This window comes from Salmo trutta, chromosome 4, assembly GCF_901001165.1.
Source record: "Salmo trutta chromosome 4, fSalTru1.1, whole genome shotgun sequence".
Lineage (NCBI taxonomy): Eukaryota > Metazoa > Chordata > Actinopteri > Salmoniformes > Salmonidae > Salmo > Salmo trutta.
Genome location: NC_042960.1, coordinates 66,427,738 through 66,449,973, shown reverse-complemented (window position 1 = coordinate 66,449,973; position 22,236 = coordinate 66,427,738). Strand labels below are relative to the sequence as shown.

Below are 22,236 nucleotides of genomic sequence, written 5' to 3'. Positions count from 1 at the left end.
GGTTCTGTCTGTATTGATGTTGATGTTCTGTCTGTATTGATGTGGTAGTTTTCTGATTCTGACTCGTTCTGAATCATGTTTCAGCCATCCCCAGTGGCAGCCTGGGTGGATGCGGATGGCAGTGATGTGGTCAGCCTCGTCTCGGACCACGATGCCACATTCAACCGCCAGCAGTCTGTCTACAGCACCGTCAATGGAGGAGCCTACAGCTCTGGGACCCAGATGAGACAGGCAGGAGGAGGAGGGTCCATGGCCTACCAAGCCCCCATGAGAATGGTTGGTGGAGCCCTACCGAAAGTTTCACACAAGATTAACACATTCCATTTGCAATTCTTTTATGTTCCATGGCATGTGAAAATGAGTTATGTACTTCAAATACATTTTAAATGTATTTAGGAACAAATAATGCACTGCGTCCAAACTAGCTTTTCAGCTGTTTGTGAAAGCAAATATGTTCATTTAATTTGCGTTACAATATAATTATTATTATATTTTTTAATGGACATTTACATTTCTGGTAGGGGGGAGAGGAGATGATGATGGTCCAGCAGCAGCATTCCTTTAAAGGGCCAGCGTACCGCACCATCAGCAGGATCAACAACAGGAACAACAGGATGTCCATGGGCTCCATGTCTGGAGCTTCTACCCTGCCCCCTGGGGGAAGCAGCTATGGCGGTGGAGGGGGAAGCTTCGTCATGTCCAGGGCTTCCACCCTCCCCCAAGGGGGGAGCAGCTACGGCGGTGGAGGAGGATTCATGATGGGTCAGGTGAGGATTGCGATGCGATATGTTTATTGCCTGTTTGCATGGACATTTGTTATGTGAGGTCAGAAAGCAAAACGGAATACAACAACTCTGAGAAGTGAGGGGACACACATTCCTTTTTTTACATTTAACTAGGTAAGTCAGTTAAGAACAAGTTCTTATTTTACAATGACGGCCTACACCGGTCAAATCTTAACCCGGACAACGCCGGGCCAATTGTGCGCCGCCCTACGGGACTCCCAATCACGGCCGGTTGTGATACAGCCTGGAATCGAACCAGGGTCTGTAGTGACGCCTGTAGCACTGAGATGCAGTGCCTTAGACCACTGCGCCACTCGAGAGGGTCCGCATAGTCACATAGCCCCATGATGGACCAGGGCTAATCTGAGAGGATTCTCAGCATCTAGTCCTATATTGCTATTTTACCTGCCTTGATTCTAAATGTATGTTGTTTTTTATGTCGTGGTAGTTTACATTCTTTATATTATAATTTTTTTGCCTAAGTAGAGCTTTGGTATATTGTAAAGCGCTACACAATTGAAAATGTATGATTATAATTGAATATAATGCATTGTTGTTAGATGTCGTCTGGGTCTCAGGGGAATCTGATGATGATGCAGCAGCACAGACAGACCACTCTGCCCAGGACCATGTCTATCAAGAGCATGCACAGTGTTGGGAAGGGCATGGATATCTACGACGGGCAGATGGACATGACAGGCAGCATGGGAAACCTCAGCAGGTAAGGAGTGGATACTAGGGTTAAATATCGCGAACCCGGTTACTGAGATTTAACGACCAAAAAAACACTCCCTTTTTCCCGGGATAAATAGCTGTGAGAAAACCGGTAAATTATAATAATAAATGATTTGTATGAACAGCATGGCGTGAAATGGAACTGTTAAATGATATGAGATGTCTAAATCTGGCTGCTCTACGGCCTCTGCATGATGAATCATCAACGCTCCGGGTGGGGACAGGCAGCCCATCTCAGGGTGGGGACAGGCGGCCCATCTCAGGGTGGGGACAGGCGGCCCATCTCAGGTGGGGACAGGCGGCCCATCTCAGGGTGGGGACAGGCGGCCCATCTCGGGGTGAGGATAGATGGCCCATCTCGGGGTGAGGATAGATGGCCCATCTCGGGGTGAGGATAGATGGCCCATCTCGGGGTGAGGATAGATGGCCCATCTCGGGGTGAGGATAGATGGCCCATCTCGGGGTGAGGATAGATGGCCCATCTCGGGGTGAGGATAGATGGCCCATCTCGGGGTGAGGATAGATGGCCCATCTCGGGGTGAGGATAGATGGCCCATCTCGGGGTGAGGATAGATGGCCCATCTCGGGGTGAGGATAGATGGCCCATCTCGGGGTGAGGATAGATGGCCCATCTCGGGGTGAGGATAGATGGCCCATCTCGGGGTGAGGATAGATGGCCCATCTCGGATATGGCCCTCGGGGTGAGGATAGATGGCCCATCTCGGGGTGAGGATAGATGGCCCATCTCGGGGTGAGGATAGATGGCCCATCTCGGGGTGAGGATAGATGGCTCATCTCGGGGTGGGGATAGATGGCCCATCTCGGGGTGGGGATAGATGGCCCATCTCGGGGTGGGGACAGGCGGCCCATCTCGGGGTGGGGACAGGCGGCCCGTCTCAGGGTGGGGACAGGCGGCCCGTCTCAGGGTGGGGACAGACAGCCCATCTCAGGGTAGGGACAGGCAGCCCATCTCAGGGTAGGGACAGGCAGCCCATCTCAGGGTGGGGACAGGCAGCCCGTCTCAGGGTGGAGACAGACGGCCCATCTCAGGGTGGGGACAGACAGCCCATCTCAGGGTGGGGACAGACAGCCCATCTCAGGGTGGGGACAGACAGCCCATCTCAGGGTGGGGACAGACGGCCCATCTCAGGGTGGAGACAGACAGCCCATCTCAGGGTGGGGACAGACAGCCCGTCTCAGGGTGGGGACAGACAGCCCATCTCAGGGTGGGGACAGACAGCCCATCTCAGGGTGGGGACAGACAGCCCGTCTCAGGGTGGAGACAGACAGCCCATCTCAGGGTGGGGACAGACAGCCCATCTCAGGGTGGGGACAGACAGCCCATCTCAGGGTGGGGACAGACAGCCCGTCTCAGGGTGGGGACAGGCAGCCCGTCTCAGGGTGGAGACAGACAGCCCATCTCAAGGTGGGGACAGACAGCCCGTCTCAGGGTGGAGACAGACGGCCCATCTCAGGGTGGAGACAGACGGCCCATCTCAGGGTGGAGACAGACAGCCCATCTCAGGGTGGGGACAGACAGCCCATCTCAGGGTGGGGACAGACAGCCCATCTCAGGGTGGGGACAGACAGCCCATCTCAGGGTGGAGACAGGCAGCCCATCTCAGGGTGGGGACAGACGGCCCATCTCAGGGTGGGGACAGACAGCCCATCTCAGGGTGGGGACAGACAGCCCATCTCAGGGTGGGGACAGACAGCCCATCTCAGGGTGGGGACAGGCAGCCCATCTCAGGGTGGAGCGTAGTTCACAACACATCAGACGGCCCATCTCAGGGTGGGGACAGATAGCCTATCTCAGGGTGGGGACAGACAGCCCATCTCAGGGTGGGGACAGGCAGCCCATCTCAGGGTGGGGACAGACAGCCCATCTCAGGGTGGGGACAGACAGCCCATCTCAGGGTGGGGACAGACAGCCCATCTCAGGGTGGGGACAGGCAGCCCATCTCAGGGTGGAGCGTAGTTCACAACACATCAGACGGCCCATCTCAGGGTGGGGACAGATAGCCTATCTCAGGGTGGGGACAGACAGCCCATCTCAGGGTGGGGACAGGCAGCCCATCTCAGGGTGGGGACAGACAGCCCATCTCAGGGTGGGGACAGACAGCCCATCTCAGGGTGGGGACAGGCAGCCCATCTCAGGGTGGTGACAGACAGCCCATCTCAGGGTGGGGACATACAGACCATCTCAGGGTTGGGACAGACAGCCCATCTCAGGGTGGGGACAGACGGCCCATCTCAGGGTGGGGACAGACAGCCCATCTCAGGGTGGGGACAGGCAGCCCATCTCAGGGTGGAGACAGACAGCCCATCTCAGGGTGGAGACAGACAGCCCATCTCAGGGTGGGGACAGGCAGCCCATCTCAGGGTGGAGCGTAGTTCACAACACATCAGACGGCCCATCTCAGGGTGGGGACAGATAGCCTATCTCAGGGTGGGGACAGACAGCCCATCTCAGGGTGGGGACAGACAGCCCATCTCAGGGTGGGGACAGACGGCCCATCTCAGGGTGGAGACAGACGGCCCGTCTCAGGGTGGGGACAGACGGCCCATCTCAGGGTGGGGACAGACGGCCCATCTCAGGGTGGTGACAGACAGCCCATCTCAGGGTGGGGGACAGACAGCCCATCTCAGGGTGGGGACAGACAGCCCATCTCAGGGTGGGGACAGACGGCCCATCTCAGGGTGGGGACAGGCAGCCCATCTCAGGGTGGGGACAGGCAGCCCATCTCAGGGTGGGGACAGACGGCCCATCTCAGGGTGGGGACAGGCAGCCCATCTCAGGGTGGAGCGTAGTTCACAACGCATGTAGACCCATCATCTCATCCTGGTAACTTTTTTTCTTGTGACAGGTAGGCCTGAATTTGTGGCAGCATAGCCTATGCTACAGTAATATAAAGACTGAATACGTCACCTTTCTATTTTTTTAATTGTAAAGATTTTCTATTTATTTCATTGCAGCTGCAGAGTTTTAAAACACTCCTATATATTTGATTTAAATCAGTGCACGAGCGAGCACTCTCTCGCAGTCTTTCTCTCTCTCTCCGTCAACTCCATTCAAATTGCATTGAAAATAGATAATGATGTTCTAGATTGATATATAGGCCTATATACAGATGTCCTAGCCTACCTCTTTCAGGTAATACATTCAATGCAGTATTAGCCTTATATTTAGATAATTAATGATGGGTTATGTATAATAAGCTCCTAATGTATAGCCTCTGTCTCTTGCGCAATACACAAGCACCTGTGCTCCTCTGGCCTGTCTCCTTACAAAACGCTCCTTAGCTCTTGGAGTCCCAAAAGATAGACTAGAATAGCTTGCTGGACATCATTTATTTTAGCATTTGTTATACCAATAGACTATTTGAAGAGGGACACACACTCTTGTTTGCTGAATGTTCAAATACAGCAGCCAATAGGACTTACGAGGACTTTGAAAGAAGAGCGAATCCGTGATGGTGGTAGACTATAGCAGTTATTAATTCAGACCCATAACCATTCAGATGGTGGTAGACTATAGCAGTTATTAATTCAGACCCATAACCATTCAGATGGTGGTAGACTATAACAGTTATTAATTCAGACCCATAACCATTCAGACCCATAACCATTCAGATGGTGGTAGACTATAGCAGTTATTAATTCAGACCCATAACCATTCAGATGGTGGTAGACTATAACAGTTATTAATTCAGACCCATAACCATTCAGATGGTGGTAGACTATAACAGTTATTAATTCAGACCCATAACCATTCAGATGGTGGTAGACTATAACAGTTATTAATTCAGACCCATAACCATTCAGATGGTGGTAGACTATAACAGTTATTAATTCAGACCCATAACCATTCAGATGGTGGTAGACTATAGCAGTTATTAATTCAGACCCATAACCATTCAGATGGTGGTAGACTATAACAGTTATTAATTCAGACCCATAACCATTCAGACCCATAACCATTCAGACCCATAACCATTCAGATGGCGGTAGACTATAGCAGTTATTAATTCAGACCCATAACCATTCAGATGGTGGTAGACTATAACAGTTATTAATTCAGACCCATAACCATTCAGACCCATAACCATTCAGATGGTGGTAGACTATAACAGTTATTAATTCAGACCCATAACCATTCAGACCCATAACCATTCAGACCCATAACCATTCAGATGGTGGTAGACTATAGCAGTTATTAATTCAGACCCATAACCATTCAGATGGTGGTAGACTATAACAGTTATTAATTCAGACCCATAACCATTCAGATGGTGGTAGACTATAACAGTTATTAATTCAGACCCATAACCATTCAGACCCATAACCATTCAGATGGTGGTAGACTATAACAGTTATTAATTCAGACCCATAACCATTCAGACCCATAACCATTCAGATGGCGGTAGACTATAGCAGTTATTAATTCAGACCCATAACCATTCAGATGGTGGTAGACTATAACAGTTATTAATTCAGACCCATAACCATTCAGATGGTGGTAGACTATAACAGTTATTAATTCAGACCCATAACCATTCAGATGGTGGTAGACTATAACAGTTATTAATTCAGACCCATAACCATTCAGACCCATAACCATTCAGACCCATAACCATTCAGATGGTGGTAGATTATAACAGTTATTAATTCAGACCCATAACCATTCAGATGGTGGTAGACTATAACAGTTATTAATTCAGACCCATAACCATTCAGATGGTGGTAGACTATAACAGTTATTTATTCAGACCCATAACCATTCAGATGGTGGTAGACTATAGCAGTTATTAATTCAGACCCATAACCATTCAGATGGTGGTAGACTATAACAGTTATTAATTCAGACCCATAACCATTCAGACCCATAACCATTCAGACCCATAACCATTCAGACCCATAACCATTCAGACCCATAACCATTCAGATGGTGGTAGACTATAACAGTTATTGATTCCGACTCATAACCTTTCAATCTTCGTGAAGAGAAGTGAAAGTCTTCTGCATCTAATTTTAGTTGTATATTATTCAAATATGTCATTAGAACGAGGATAGATGAGGAAAATGAAACTTGTTTCATTTAACTGTTGAAAGCGAGGAAGGAAAGAAGCAACTACGGAGAGAGAAAGAGGAGGTAGGCTAATAACTTTATGGTAAATATTATGTAAGGTATACGGTATATGCGTCAGCCTACTAATTATACAAATAGGCCCTATTATATTTCCAAATTAAAATCACATTTGCTAGCCTATACTTGTAACTTTGTAGGCCGCATGCATGTGTTGCACCAGAATCACGTTCTCTTCGGCTTTATCATGGTTTGAACGATGTGAGATATTCCAGTCCATATAACACAGTATAATACAATACTGTACAGTAATACAATTTTCACTAAAAGAGATTAGCCTACTGGAGCTAATTCATTTATTTACCCAAGAGAGCATATAGCTAGATACACCTATGGGCTTTTATGTGTTTCTGTCGTGTGTAATGTGCAGTAGCCTATATCATATATGTATTGGATAACGGCACAATCATTTGGACTTTTTTTTTGGTCTTGGGCTCATTAAATGTTGTTAATCTAGGGCTCATAAAATGTATTTAATATATGTCTAATCAGGCTCAGGTAGCATTAGGCCTGAATTTTTCCATTTTATATGCTTTATAATGCTTTGGAATGACACTTCTGGTTTTGGCGGGAAATACCGAGTTACCTGGGAGAAAAGTGATTTATTCTTGGGTTGGAAAATGTGTAAAATACAGGGAAAATATTCAACCCTACTAGATACACAATAGTATTATAAACCAGGTAGTTTGGATCCTGGATGCTGATTGGCTGAAACAGCATTTCAGCCATGTGTATATCAGACAATATACCACAGGTATGAGGCAAGAATACTTGTTTCCTGTTCTATTTATGTTGATAACTAGTTTATAATAGCAATAAGGCATCTCGGGGGTTCGTGGTATATGGCCATGATAAACTGGGTGGTTCGAGCCCTGAATGCTGATTGGCTGGCAGCCGTGATATATCAGACCGTATACCAAGGGTATGACAAAACATACATTTTTACTGCTCTAATTACGTTGGTAACCAGTTTATAATAGCAATAAGGCACCTCAGGGGTTTGTGGTATATGGCCAATATACCACGGCTAAGGGCTGTATCCAGGCACTCCGCGATGCGTCATGCTTAAGAACAGCTCTTAGCCGTGGTATATTAGCCAATATACCACACCCCCTCGGGCCTTATTGCTTAAATATAATACTGTACCAGTATATGCCACTTAGCAGACACTATTATGCAAACACAGAGACTTGCAGTGCAGTGAGTCCATACAACATCTACATACGACCTCAGCACTCCCATACTCTAGTCAGGGTAGGAAGTGTGGATATAATAAAGCTATTTACAGGGAAGTGAGTTGGTCTCCTGCGTGAATAGGGCCATGCTCTTACCAACAGAGCCATACAGGACAATCTGTTGTGACATGGTGCGTGTAGCACTGGATGGAAACGCATAACCTCTAAACACATGTTTTGTAAGCACTACCTACCATGATCGTGATTGTTATTTTGGGATTATGCCTGAATAGGAAAGTCGTTCGTTTCTCAAGTTAACTCCCAATCTCACCCACACGGGCTAAACTCACCACTAATACACAGTTATATCTGATACTTCTTAAATGTAGCGGTGAGGAATGTCAGCGAGGTTTAAAGTCTCAGATGATACAGTATGGTTAACACTTCCTCTCCAATCCCGGGTGTAATACTACTGAACAAGTTGAAATATAGTATGAACGTTCTTACCCCACGCTCCTTTTAGAATCTGGTCAATCACAATACACAACCCTCAGGGAAAGCAGTTTTTTTTTTTGAATGTGTGCATTAGAATGTGTGCATTAGAATGTGTGCGTTAGAATGTGTGCGTTGGAATGTGTGCATTAGAATGTGTGCGTTAGAATGTGTGCGTTGGAATGTGTGCGTTGGAATGTGTGCGTTGGAATGTGTGCGTTGGAATGTGTGCATTAGAATGTGACATTTGGGTTGGTATTTGTCTTGAAGCAAGGGTGAACATGTTGATGTTCACCCATATAATGACTATATAAAACTACAAAGTGAACCTGCTCCATCTGTCAGAAAGAGCAGGTCAGACCCATAACCATTCAGATGGTGGTAGACTATAGCAGTTATTAATTCAGACCCATAACCATTCAGATGGTGGTAGACTATAGCAGTTATTAATTCAGACCCATAACCATTCAGATGGTGGTAGACTATAACAGTTATTAATTCAGACCCATAACCATTCAGATGGTGGTACACTATAACAGTTATTAATTCAGACCCATAACCATTCAGATGGTGGTAGACTATAACAGTTATTAATTCAGACCCATAACGATTCAGACCCATAACCATTCAGATGGTGGTAGACTATAACAGTTATTAATTCAGACCCATAACCATTCAGATGGTGGTAGACTATAACAGTTATTAATTCAGACCCATAACCATTCAGACCCATAACCATTCAGACCCATAACCATTCAGATGGTGGTAGACTATAACAGTTATTAATTCAGACCCATAACCATTCAGACCCATAACCATTCAGACCCATAACCATTCAGATGGTGGTAGACTATAGCAGTTATTAATTCAGACCCATAACCATTCAGATGGTGGTAGACTATAACAGTTATTAATTCAGACCCATAACCATTCAGATGGTGGTAGACTATAGCAGTTATTAATTCAGACCCATAACCATTCAGACCCATAACCATTCAGATGGTGGTAGACTATAGCAGTTATTAATTCAGACCCATAACCATTCAGATGGTGGTAGACTATAGCAGTTATTAATTCAGACCCATAACCATTCAGATGGTGGTAGACTATAACAGTTATTAATTCAGACCCATAACCATTCAGACCCATAACCATTCAGATGGTGGTAGACTATAGCAGTTATTAATTCAGACCCATAACCATTCAGATGGTGGTAGACTATAACAGTTATTAATTCAGACCCATAACCATTCAGATGGTGGTAGACTATAGCAGTTATTAATTCAGACCCATAACCATTCAGACCCATAACCATTCAGATGGTGGTAGACTATAGCAGTTATTAATTCAGACCCATAACCATTCAGACCCATAACCATTCAGATGGTGGTAGACTACAGCAGTTATTAATTCAGACCCATAACCATTCAGATGGTGGTAGACTATAACAGTTATTAATTCAGACCCATAACCATTCAGACCCATAACCATTCAGACCCATAACCATTCAGATGGTGGTAGACTATAACAGTTATTAATTCAGACCCATAACCATTCAGATGGTGGTAGACTATAACAGTTATTAATTCAGACCCATAACCATTCAGACCCATAACCATTCAGATGGTGGTAGACTATAACAGTTATTAATTCAGACCCATAACCATTCAGATGGTGGTAGACTATAACAGTTATTAATTCAGACCCATAACCATTCAGACCCATAACCATTCAGATGGTGGTAGACTATAGCAGTTATTAATTCAGACCCATAACCATTCAGATGGTGGTAGACTATAGCAGTCAATGATTCAGACCCATAACCATTCAGATGGTGGTAGACTATAACAGTTATTAATTCAGACCCATAACCATTCAGATGGTGGTAGACTATAACAGTTATTAATTCAGACCCATAACCATTCAGACCCATAACCATTCAGATGGTGGTAGACTATAACAGTTATTAATTCAGACCCATAACCATTCAGACCCATAACCATTCAGATGGTGGTAGACTATAGCAGTTATTAATTCAGACCCATAACCATTCAGATGGTGGTAGACTATAACAGTTATTAATTCAGACCCATAACCATTCAGACCCATAACCATTAATTCAGACCCATAACCATTCAGATGGTGGTAGACTATAACAGTTATTAATTCAGACCCATAACCATTCAGACCCATAACCATTAAGACCCATAACCATTCAGACCCATAACCATTCAGATGGTGGTAGACTATAACAGTTATTAATTCAGACCCATAACCATTCAGATGGTGGTAGACTATAACAGTTATTAATTCAGACCCATAACCATTCAGACCCATAACCATTCAGATGGTGGTAGACTATAGCAGTTATTAATTCAGACCCATAACCATTCAGATGGTGGTAGACTATAGCAGTCAATGATTCAGACCCATAACCATTCAGATGGTGGTAGACTATAACAGTTATTAATTCAGACCCATAACCATTCAGATGGTGGTAGACTATAACAGTTATTAATTCAGACCCATAACCATTCAGACCCATAACCATTCAGATGGTGGTAGACTATAACAGTTATTAATTCAGACCCATAACCATTCAGACCCATAACCATTCAGATGGTGGTAGACTATAGCAGTTATTAATTCAGACCCATAACCATTCAGATGGTGGTAGACTATAACAGTTATTAATTCAGACCCATAACCATTCAGACCCATAACCATTAATTCAGACCCATAACCATTCAGATGGTGGTAGACTATAACAGTTATTAATTCAGACCCATAACCATTCAGACCCATAACCATTAAGACCCATAACCATTCAGACCCATAACCATTCAGATGGTGGTAGACTATAACAGTTATTAATTCAGACCCATAACCATTCAGATGGTGGTAGACTATAACAGTTATTAATTCAGACCCATAACCATTCAGACCCATAACCATTCAGATGGTGGTAGACTATAGCAGTTATTAATTCAGACCCATAACCATTCAGATGGTGGTAGACTATAGCAGTCAATGATTCAGACCCATAACCATTCAGATGGTGGTAGACTATAACAGTTATTAATTCAGACCCATAACCATTCAGATGGTGGTAGACTATAACAGTTATTAATTCAGACCCATAACCATTCAGACCCATAACCATTCAGATGGTGGTAGACTATAACAGTTATTAATTCAGACCCATAACCATTCAGACCCATAACCATTAATTCAGACCCATAACCATTCAGATGGTGGTAGACTATAACAGTTATTAATTCAGACCCATAACCATTCAGACCCATAACCATTAAGACCCATAACCATTCAGACCCATAACCATTCAGATGGTGGTAGACTATAACAGTTATTAATTCAGACCCATAACCATTCAGATGGTGGTAGACTATAACAGTTATTAATTCAGACCCATAACCATTCAGACCCATAACCATTCAGACCCATAACCATTCAGACCCATAACCATTCAGATGGTGGTAGACTATAGCAGTTATTAATTATGTCAGTGGGACAGTGGTGGTGAGGACTGACAGTGGGACAGTGGTGGTGAGGACTGACAGTGGGACAGTGCTGGTGAGGACTGGCAGTGGGACAGTGGTGGTGAGGACTGGCAGTGGGACAGTGGTGGTGAGGACTGGCAGTGGGACAGTGGTGGTGAGGACTAACAGTGGGACAGTGATGGTGAGGACTGACAGTGGGACAGTGGTGGTGAGGACTGACAGTGGGACAGTGGTGGTGAGGACTGACAGTGGGACAGTGCTGGTGAGGACTGGCAGTGGGACAGTGGTGGTGAGGACTGACAGTGGGACAGTGGTGGTGAGGACTGACAGTGGGACAGTGCTGGTGAGGACTGGCAGTGGTGGTGAGGACTGGCAGTGGTGGTGAGGACTGGCAGTGGGACAGTGGTGGTGAGGACTGGCAGTGGGACAGTGGTGGTGAGGACTAACAGTGGGACAGTGGTGGTGAGGACTGACAGTGCTGGTGAGGACTGACAGTGCTGGTGAGGACTGACAGCGGGACAGTGCTGGTGAGGACTGACAGTGGTGGTGAGGACTGACAGTGGTGGTGAGGACTGACAGTGGTGGTGAGGACTGACAGTGGTGGTGAGGACTGACAGTGGTGGTGAGGACTGACAGTGGTGGTGAGGACTGACAGTGGTGGTGAGGACTGACAGCGGGACAGTGATGACAGGGCCGTCATAGATCTTTGAGAGAGAAAAGGCTCATTGTCGGCTGTTTTTCTCGATAAGGGACCTGACTGCTCCGTTGGGAATGGATGCTCTCACACACCAGTGACCTTGGAACCTCCTTTACACGTTTCCCCTGTGGACCTGATTCATCCCACGCTGGAGAGGGTGTGGCTGGAGGGCTTGTTGTTGATTCATGTGGCTCCCTGTTGTCCCAAACGACCTCGGTTAGTCGAGGACCCGTGGCGTCTCCCGTTGCACAGGGACCTGTTGTCCTAGGTGCGTGGGTAGGTCTGGCACCCATTGTGTGTTTACATTGTGCGGTGCAGGGGTGTGTGACCAACGTTTTTGTCTGTTTTGCTATTCTGGCTCGTGATAGAGCACTTTCAAAGCAGCGTCTCTGTGATGATTACAAATGTCTCTTTCCCAAGAGCTGTATATTCTGAGCTGGCTGCTACATGGCCCCGTAGTGGCAGGACTGGTTTGGGTGTGGCACCAGAGGACTTTCATCAGGTTTCACATTTCACACACAAACAGCCGGCACCTAGCTGTTAGCACAGCAGATGGAAAAACCACAGTGTGTTACCTTTAGCTTAGTTACCATTCACACAGGCACAGGGTTATAGCATGGGAGTGTAACCTGTGAGTCATGTTGGCCTGACTGGTCAGCTGGACTGGCAGTATATTATCTCATTTTGCCTAATCGTGCACCAGGGTTTGGGGTCAACTCCATTTGAATTCCAGCTAATTTGAGAAAAGTAAATCAAATTCCAATTCCAAATGTTCCTCATTGAAAAGCATTGAAAATGAATTGGAATTGGAATTTCAGTGTAGTTCTGGAATGGACTGGAATTGAAATGGAACTGACCACAACACACCTAGAGGGACAGTTTCCCGGAGACGAGACTAAAAAGCTATTTCAATGGTGATTCTCAATTGAGTAGCTTTTGTTTTTCATTCCAGGACTAGGCTTAGCTTTATCTGTTATCGAAACTAAAACTAGACAGTCAGGAAGCATAGAAAATTCCAAAAGCAATGGATAGAGGAACATTTTTTGCAAATTTTTACTGCGAGGAAACAGTCAATAACTGAAACATAACCGAATGCGGCCCTCAGTGAAGACCAAATGCAGCCTGCTGGGAAAAATGACTTTGACACCGCTGCTATAGAGTGTTATCACCACGAAATCCCCCATCATTCATAATGTATTATTTGTCTAAGTCTCTCTAACCTGTCCAGGGGCTGGCTTACTGTAAAGCACTTTGTGTCAACTGGGCTTTACAGATACAGGTACGTTTGATTGGTTGATCTTTCTGATTGTACAGGATCAATAACATGGACATGGCTACGGCGGTGAGGTACCTGTCAGAGACGGATGCTGAGTTGCAGGTTCTGGGAGCAGCTTTTATCCAACATGAGTGTTACAACGACACTGAGGCCAAGAAAGAGGTAGTAAAGGGAGTTCCTCTTCATTCTGCTGTCACATCTCTGTTTCTCTGGTACTTCCTTATGATATTTTCAACGTCAAATATGCATCCCATTCGGTGTGCGTATGTTCATTAACATAATATAAGGAACAATAGAAGTGAAGTTGCTAGTTGCATAAGAACTATTGTGTATCATCACATTGGCTGACGTGCTCCAGGTATATCAACACATTGACTGACGTGCTCCAGGTATATCAACACATTCGCTGACGTGCTCCAGGTGTAACACATTGACTGACGTGTTCCAGGTATATCAACACATTGACTGACGTGCTCCAGGTATATCAACACATTGGCTGACGTGCTCCAGGTATATCAACACATTGACTGACGTGCTCCAGGTATATCAACACACTGACTGACGTGCTCCAGGTGTAACACATTGGCTGACGTGCTCCAGGTATATCAACACATTGGCTGACGTGCTCCAGGTATATCAACACATTGGCTGACGTGCTCCAGGTGTATCAACACACTGACTGACGTGCTCCAGGTATATCAACACACTGACTGACGTGCTCCAGGTATATCAACACATTGGCTGACGTGCTCCAGGTATATCAACACATTGGCTGACGTGCTCCAGGTATATCAACACACTGACTGACGTGCTCCAGGTATATCAACACACTGACTGACGTGCTCCAGGTATATCAACACACTGACTGACGTGCTCCAGGTATATCAACACACTGACTGACGTGCTCCAGGTGTAACACATTGGCTGACGTGCTCCAGGTATATCAACACATTGGCTGACGTGCTCCAGGTATATCAACACATTGGCTGACGTGCTCCAGGTATATCAACACACTGACTGACGTGCTCCAGGTATATCAACACATTGGCTGACGTGCTCCAGGTATATCAACACATTGGCTGACGTGCTCCAGGTGTATCAACACATTGACTGACGTGCTCCAGGTATATCAACACATTGACTGACGTGCTCCAGGATATCAACACATTGGCTGACGTGCTCCAGGTATATCAACACATTGACTGACGTGCTCCAGGTATATCAACACACTGACTGACGTGCTCCAGGTATATCAACACACTGACTGACGTGCTCCAGGTATATCAACACACTGACTGACGTGCTCCAGGTGTAACACATTGGCTGACGTGCTCCAGGTATATCAACACATTGACTGACGTGCTCCAGGTATATCAACACACTGACTGACGTGCTCCAGGTATATCAACACACTGACTGACGTGCTCCAGGTATATCAACACACTGACTGACGTGCTCCAGGTGTAACACATTGGCTGACGTGCTCCAGGTATATCAACACATTGGCTGACGTGCTCCAGGTATATCAACACATTGGCTGACGTGCTCCAGGTATATCAACACACTGACTGACGTGCTCCAGGTATATCAACACATTGGCTGACGTGCTCCAGGTATATCAACACATTGGCTGACGTGCTCCAGGTGTATCAACACATTGACTGACGTGCTCCAGGTATATCAACACATTGACTGACGTGCTCCAGGATATCAACACATTGGCTGACGTGCTCCAGGTATATCAACACATTGACTGACGTGCTCCAGGTATATCAACACATTGACTGACGTGCTCCAGGTATATCAACACACTGACGTGCTCCAGGTATATCAACACACTGACTGACGTGCTCCAGGTATATCAACACTTTGGCTGACGTGCTCCAGGTATATCAACACACTGACTGACGTGCTCCAGGTATATCAACACTTTGGCTGACGTGCTCCAGGTATATCAACACATTGACTGACGTGCTCCAGGTATATCAACACACTGACGTGCTCCAGGTGTATCATCACATTGGCTGACGTGCTCCAGGTATATCAACACATTGACTGACGTGCTCCAGGTGTAACACACTGACTGACGTGCTCCAGGTATATCAACACACTGACTGACGTGCTCCAGGTATATCAACACACTGACTGACGTGCTCCAGGTATATCAACACACTGACTGACGTGCTCCAGGTATATCAACACATTGGCTGATGTGCTCCAGGTATATCAACACACTGACATGCTCCGGTTGTGCCAACTGTCAATCTTGGCCTAGGTGCTTAACATTAAAAGCCTCAACTTTGATTTAATGTCATAGTTCAGCAGACATGAATGTGATCTAAGTAATTCTAAAAGAATGTTGTCTTGTTGAAGTGACGGACACCATTTTGTTTCAAGCATGTGTGAAGTATTTTGTCACAGACAGGTAGCTTGTAGGTGCTTGTCGGTGCCACACATATTTTTTCATCTGTGGTTCTGTGAAAGAGCAGGAACAGAGATTTATGTGTGTGGTCTCTTGTTGCCGGGTAACAGGGTTTGCTCAGCAGTCCAAGCACAGATGCTAGATTCTAAATCAAGCTCTAGGTCCTGTAAATCTGAAAATATTGGACCGCTTTAAGCAATATGGCAGTTACGTCACTTTGCCTTTTGATATCTGTCTAATCATTTCAGATATACAGGTTTGCCTAGGGAATAGGGGCTAGGCTAGGGATCACTTTGGGATTCAGAATGAGTCTAAACCTTACAGAGTTGTTCTTCCCTCCAATCACTAGGTGCACCGCTGTAATGGCATTCCTGAGCTGGTGAGGCTGTTCAACAGTGAGAACCAGGAGGTGGCTCGCTACGCCACGGGCGCCACGAGGAACCTCATCTACGAGAACATGGACAACAAGGTGGCCCTTATCGAGGGGGGAGGGATCCCACAACTCATAGAGGCTCTGAAGGTGAATGACGACGAGCTACGCAAGAACATCACAGGTATGACGTTTTACATGTTAGTCCTTTAGCAGAGACTCTTAATCCAGAGAGACTTACATTCATCTGAAGGTAGCTAGGTAAGACAACCACATATCACAGTTATAGTAAGTAAAACTTTCTTGAGAGACAAAGTACTCTGTACAATGTAGGGCTCTATGCTGACATGTGCTCCTAAGTATCATTTTTTGGGAGAACAGAAAGAAATTTAAGAGCACAATGAATAATAGTAGAGGTAAAATGATACAAATTGCCAGCAATGACAAAAAATTCAAGGTTTGATCATTGGGTTTTCTGTCAGGTATTCTGTGGAACCTGTCATCCAAAGACAACCTGAAGGAGAAACTAGCCAAGGAGACGCTAGGTGAGCTCACAGAGAGGATCCTGATCCCGCTCTCAGGAAGTGGAGACTATGAGGTCATCCAGCAGAGCCCCTCTGAGGTGGACATCTTCTACAACACCACCGGATGTCTCAGGTATAGTATATTATAGGATAGCACAGTATATTATAGTACACTATAGGATAGCACAGTATATTATAGTACAATATAGTACACTATAGGATAGCACAGTACATTATAGTACAATATAGTACACTATAGGATAGCACAGTACATTATAGTACAATATAGTACACTATAGGATAGCACAGTACATTATAGTACAATATAGTACACTATAGGATAGCACAGTATATTATAGTACAATATAGTACACTATAGGATAGCACAGTACATTATAGTACAATATAGTACACTATAGGATAGCACAGTATATTATAGTACACTATAGGATAGCACAGTATATTATAGTACAATATAGTACACTATAGGATAGCACAGTATATTATAGTACAATATAGTACACTATAGGATAGCACAGTATATTATAGTACAATATAGTACACTATAGGATAGCACAGTACATTATAGTACAATATAGTACACTATAGGATAGCACAGTACATTATAGTACAATATAGTACACTATAGGATAGCACAGTATATTATAGTACAATATAGTACACTATAGGATAGCACAGTATATTATAGTACACTATAGGATAGCACAGTATATTATAGTACACTATAGTACACTATGGGATAGCACAGTACACTATAGTACACTATGGGATAGTACAGTACATTATAATACACTATAGTATAGTATAGTACACTATAGGATAGTACAGTACACTATAGTACACTATAGGAAAGTACAGTACACAATAGTACACTATAGGATAGTACAGTACACTATAGTACAATATAGTACACTATAGGATAGTACAGTACACTATAGTACAATATAGTACAGTATTGTATAGTACAGTATAGTACACTATAGTACAAAATAGTACACTATTGTACAATATACTACACTATAGGATAGTACAGTACACTATAGTACAATATAGTACAGTATTGTATAGTACAGTATAGTACACTATAGTACAAAATAGTACACTATTGTACAATATACTACACTATAGGATAGTACAGTACACTATAGAATAGTATAGTACAGCCTTCTTCTTCTCCTTCCAGCTCCTCCTCTGTCTAAGGACACTGTTGTCACATGCACCAGCTCTTTGACCCACGTCAGTTCATTGACCCACGTCAGCTCTTTGACCCACGTCAGTTCATTGACCCACGTCAGCTCTTTGACCCACGTCAGCTCTTTGACCCACGTCAGCTCTTTGACCCATTTCTGCTCTTTGACCCACGTGCAGCTCATTGACACTTCAGCTCTTTGACCCACGTCAGCTCATTGACACATCAGCTCTTTGACCCATTTCTGCTCTTTGACCCACGTGCAGCTCATTGACATGTCAGCTCTTTGACCCACGTCAGCTCTTTGATAAATGTCAGTTCTTTGTACTCTGATTTATGTTTGCCTATCCCGTCTCTAACCTCTCACCCTGCTGTCCCCAGGAACCTGAGCTCAGTGAATGAGAAGACCAGACGGCAGATGCGGGAGACCAACGGTCTGGTGGATGCCCTGGTAGGATACATCCAGGCCTCGCTACAGGACGGCAAGGTGGAGGAAAAGGTGAGATGAGCTGCGTAGTGGACTGGAGTGCAGATAGTGGACTTGAGTGCAGATAGTGGACTGGAGTGCAGATAGTGGACTGGAGTGCAGATAGTGGACTGGATTGCAGGTAGTGGACTGGAGTGCAGATAGTGGACTGGAGTGCAGATAGTGGACTGGAGTACAGATAGTGGACTGGAGTGCAGATAGTCGACTGGAGTACAGATAGTGGACTGGAGTGCAGATAGTGGACTGGATTGCAGGTAGTGGACTGGATTGCAGGTAGTGGACTGGAGTGCAGATAGTGGACTGGAGTGCAGATAGAGGACTGGAGTACAGATAGTGGACTGGAGTACAGATAGTGGACTGGAGTGCAGATAGTGGACTGGATTGCAGGTAGTGGACTGGATTGCAGGTAGTGGACTGGATTGCAGGTAGTGGACTGGAGTGCAGATAGTGGACTGGAGTGCAGATAGTGGACTGGAGTGCAGATAGTGGACTGGAGTGCAGATAGTGGACTGGAGTGCAGATAGTGGACTGGAGTGCAGATAGTGGACTGGAGTGCAGATAGTGGACTGGAGTGCAGATAGTGGACTGATTGCAGATAGTGGACTGGAGTACAGGTAGTGGACTGGAGTACAGATAGTGGACTGGAGTGCAGATAGTGGACTGGAGTGCAGGTAGTGGGCTGGAGTGCAGGTAGTGGACTGGAGTACAGATAGTGGACTGGAGTGCAGATAGTGGACTGGAGTGCAGGTAGTGGGCTGGAGTGCAGGTAGTGGACTGGAGTACAGATAGTGGACTGGAGTGCAGATAGTGGACTGGAGTGCAGGTAGTGGGCTGGAGTGCAGGTAGTGGGCTGGAGTGCAGGTAGTGGGCTGGAGTGCAGGTAGTGGGCTGGAGTGCAGGTAGTGGGCTGGAGTGCAGGTAGTGGGCTGGAGTGCAGGTAGTGGGCTGGAGTGCAGGTAGTGGGCTGGAGTGCAGTTAGGAAAGTTACTTAGCCATGTGGTATTTGCAGATTGTCACAATGCGTAACTGTACCTTCAGTGTTTTTCTTTGATCAAGTGTCGAACGTGTCATCATGGGAATTAAATAAATACTCAACATTCTATGGTACATTTGTTCATGTGAAAGCCTCACATTTTGAACTATTAAATATTGATATTAAAACATATTAAAACATACTGAACTTGTGTGCTTGTGTCCAGGGAGTGGAGAATGCAGTGTGTGTTATGAGGAACCTCTCCTATCAGCTGTACAGTGAGATCCCGCCCTCGGCAATGCTACGTCTGGAAGGACCAACCAGAGGCCAGGACACCAGCAGGAGTGAAGCCATTGGTTGCTTCACACCTCAGAGCAAGAAAGTAAAAAATGTATGTATCACAGTGTTAATCTTCTTCTTCTTCTGTCAGTTTAGCAGTTGAACCGTATTCTTGATGGTCTTCAGAATGGCACTGTCTGTGTGTAGTCCCATGTAGCTCAGTTGGTAGAGCATGGTGTTTGCAACGCCAGGGTTGTGGGTTCGATTCCCACGGGGACCAGTATGGGAAAAAATATTTTTAATGAAATGTATGTATTCACTACTGTAAGTCGCTCTGGATAAGAGCGTCTGCTAAATGACTAAAATGTAAATGAAACTCCTGTATCACATTGACCTCTGATCTTCTCCTTTTACAGAAGATGAACCAGGACCTGGTTACATTCACGGAGGTGGCCCGCGTGCCCAAGGGTCTGGAGTGGCTGTGGCACCCCCAGGTGGTGGGGTTGTATAACCGCGTGCTGCAGGGCTGTGAGTTCAACTTCACCACCCGCGAGGCTGCAGCCGGGGCGCTGCAGAACATCACAGCTGGAGACAAGAGAGTGAGTTGATAATTCCCACTGCCAATGGTCCTTCTCTCGTCACCATATCACACCTCACGACCCATCATCCCCTGGCAGTGTCAGATAGACTATGTGGTCATCTCACCTCACCACCCGTCCCCTGGCGGTGCCAGATAGACTATGTGGTCATCTCACCTCACCACCCGTCCCCTGGCGGTGCCAGATAGACTATGTGGTCATCTCACCTCACCACTCATCCCCTGGCGGTGCCAGATAGACTATGGAGTCATCTCACCACCCATCCCCTGGCGGTGTCAGATAGACTATGGAGTCATCTCACCACCCATCCCCTGGCGGTGCCAGATAGACTATGTGGTCATCTCACCTCACCACCCATCCCCTGGCGGTGTCAGATAGACTATGGAGTCATCTCACCACCCGTCCCCTGGCGGTGCCAGATAGACTATTGATTCATCTCACCTCACCCCCCATCCCCTGGCGGTGCCAGATAGACTAGGGGATCATAAACAGGCTCCTCAAACTATCCATGAAGCCTCTGTGACCAGGCCACTGATATGTGCTCTAGGGTCAGGTTTTTTAAGGGACTTGGACACCTGACAGTGAAAACTGCAACTCACATCACTCACATCAGTGAACTCTATAGCTCACTCAGCATTCATAGAACGACGACAGTGTCTCTCAAGCTGGGGGTACTAGAACCCCTGTGGGTACCTTGCCTTTCTACAGGGTGTAATTGACTCATAAGGAAATAAGCCTAATGATCAGTTGCACAAAAAGGTTTGAGAAATACTAACGCAGAATGACCTTTCTCTCTTTTCCTCCTCAGTGGGCGGGGGTGCTGAGTCGTGTGGCCCTCGAGCAAGAGAGGATGCTTCCTGTGATGTTGGACAAACTGAGGACCAATAATGACCTGGAGCTGCGATCCCTCACAGGTTTCCTCAGAAACCTGTCACGCCACGCCAAGGACAAGAACGCCATGGGTCAGTAACCATGACCCTTTTATCAAATCCTTGATTGCCTCGGAACCTCATCCTCCAATAAACTTTTAGAGAAAGGCGAGCAATTCAAGGATGTCAATGTGAGATGTGCATGGAAGATTTGTGTTATTAACAAACGGAGGATAACCCATCGATTTCATGCTAGAGCAAGGACCAAACACAAGAAGACTAACAGAGCCATGTCCATCTATTTCAGGGGTGGATTTGACTGCCGTGTGGGATGAATTAAATTAGATCAACCCTTTTTTCTCCCTCTAGCAACCAAGACAGTGAACAACCTGGTGGACAAGCTGCCTGTTGATGGTCAGCAGAAGGAGCCGTCCAGCGACGTGGTGGTCAACATCTGTGGAGCGTTGAACAACATGGTGACCTGCAGCGCCGTTGCAGCCCGGGACATCACTTTCTTTGACGGGCTGCAAAAACTGGTGGCCATCAAGAACTCCAACGACAGCAGGTACGGGATAAGGAGAAATATTGATAGCAGTGTTTCTTGCTGGTGGGTCGTTCCACTGATTCCGTGCCTTTTTTTGAGAAGTGTAATGTTTGACTTCACCTCATGTTAACA

The 22,236-nt window shown here is 45.8% G+C and overlaps 1 protein-coding gene across 2 annotated transcripts in view; it reads left to right on the top strand.

Moving 5' to 3' along the window:
• Positions 1 to 22,236, top strand: part of LOC115192914 (plakophilin-3) — a 55,365-nt gene that overhangs the window by 23,160 nt on the left and 9,969 nt on the right. For both annotated transcript variants that reach the window (XM_029751863.1, XM_029751864.1), the window contains 11 exons: positions 85 to 276; positions 522 to 767; positions 1,346 to 1,506; positions 13,866 to 13,989; positions 16,599 to 16,803; positions 17,102 to 17,276; positions 18,735 to 18,852; positions 20,040 to 20,204; positions 20,509 to 20,691; positions 21,500 to 21,653; positions 21,930 to 22,125. In XM_029751863.1, the coding sequence (XP_029607723.1) occupies positions 85 to 276; positions 522 to 767; positions 1,346 to 1,506; positions 13,866 to 13,989; positions 16,599 to 16,803; positions 17,102 to 17,276; positions 18,735 to 18,852; positions 20,040 to 20,204; positions 20,509 to 20,691; positions 21,500 to 21,653; positions 21,930 to 22,125 (1,919 nt within the window). The remainder of the gene's footprint in view (positions 1 to 84; positions 277 to 521; positions 768 to 1,345; positions 1,507 to 13,865; positions 13,990 to 16,598; positions 16,804 to 17,101; positions 17,277 to 18,734; positions 18,853 to 20,039; positions 20,205 to 20,508; positions 20,692 to 21,499; positions 21,654 to 21,929; positions 22,126 to 22,236) is intronic.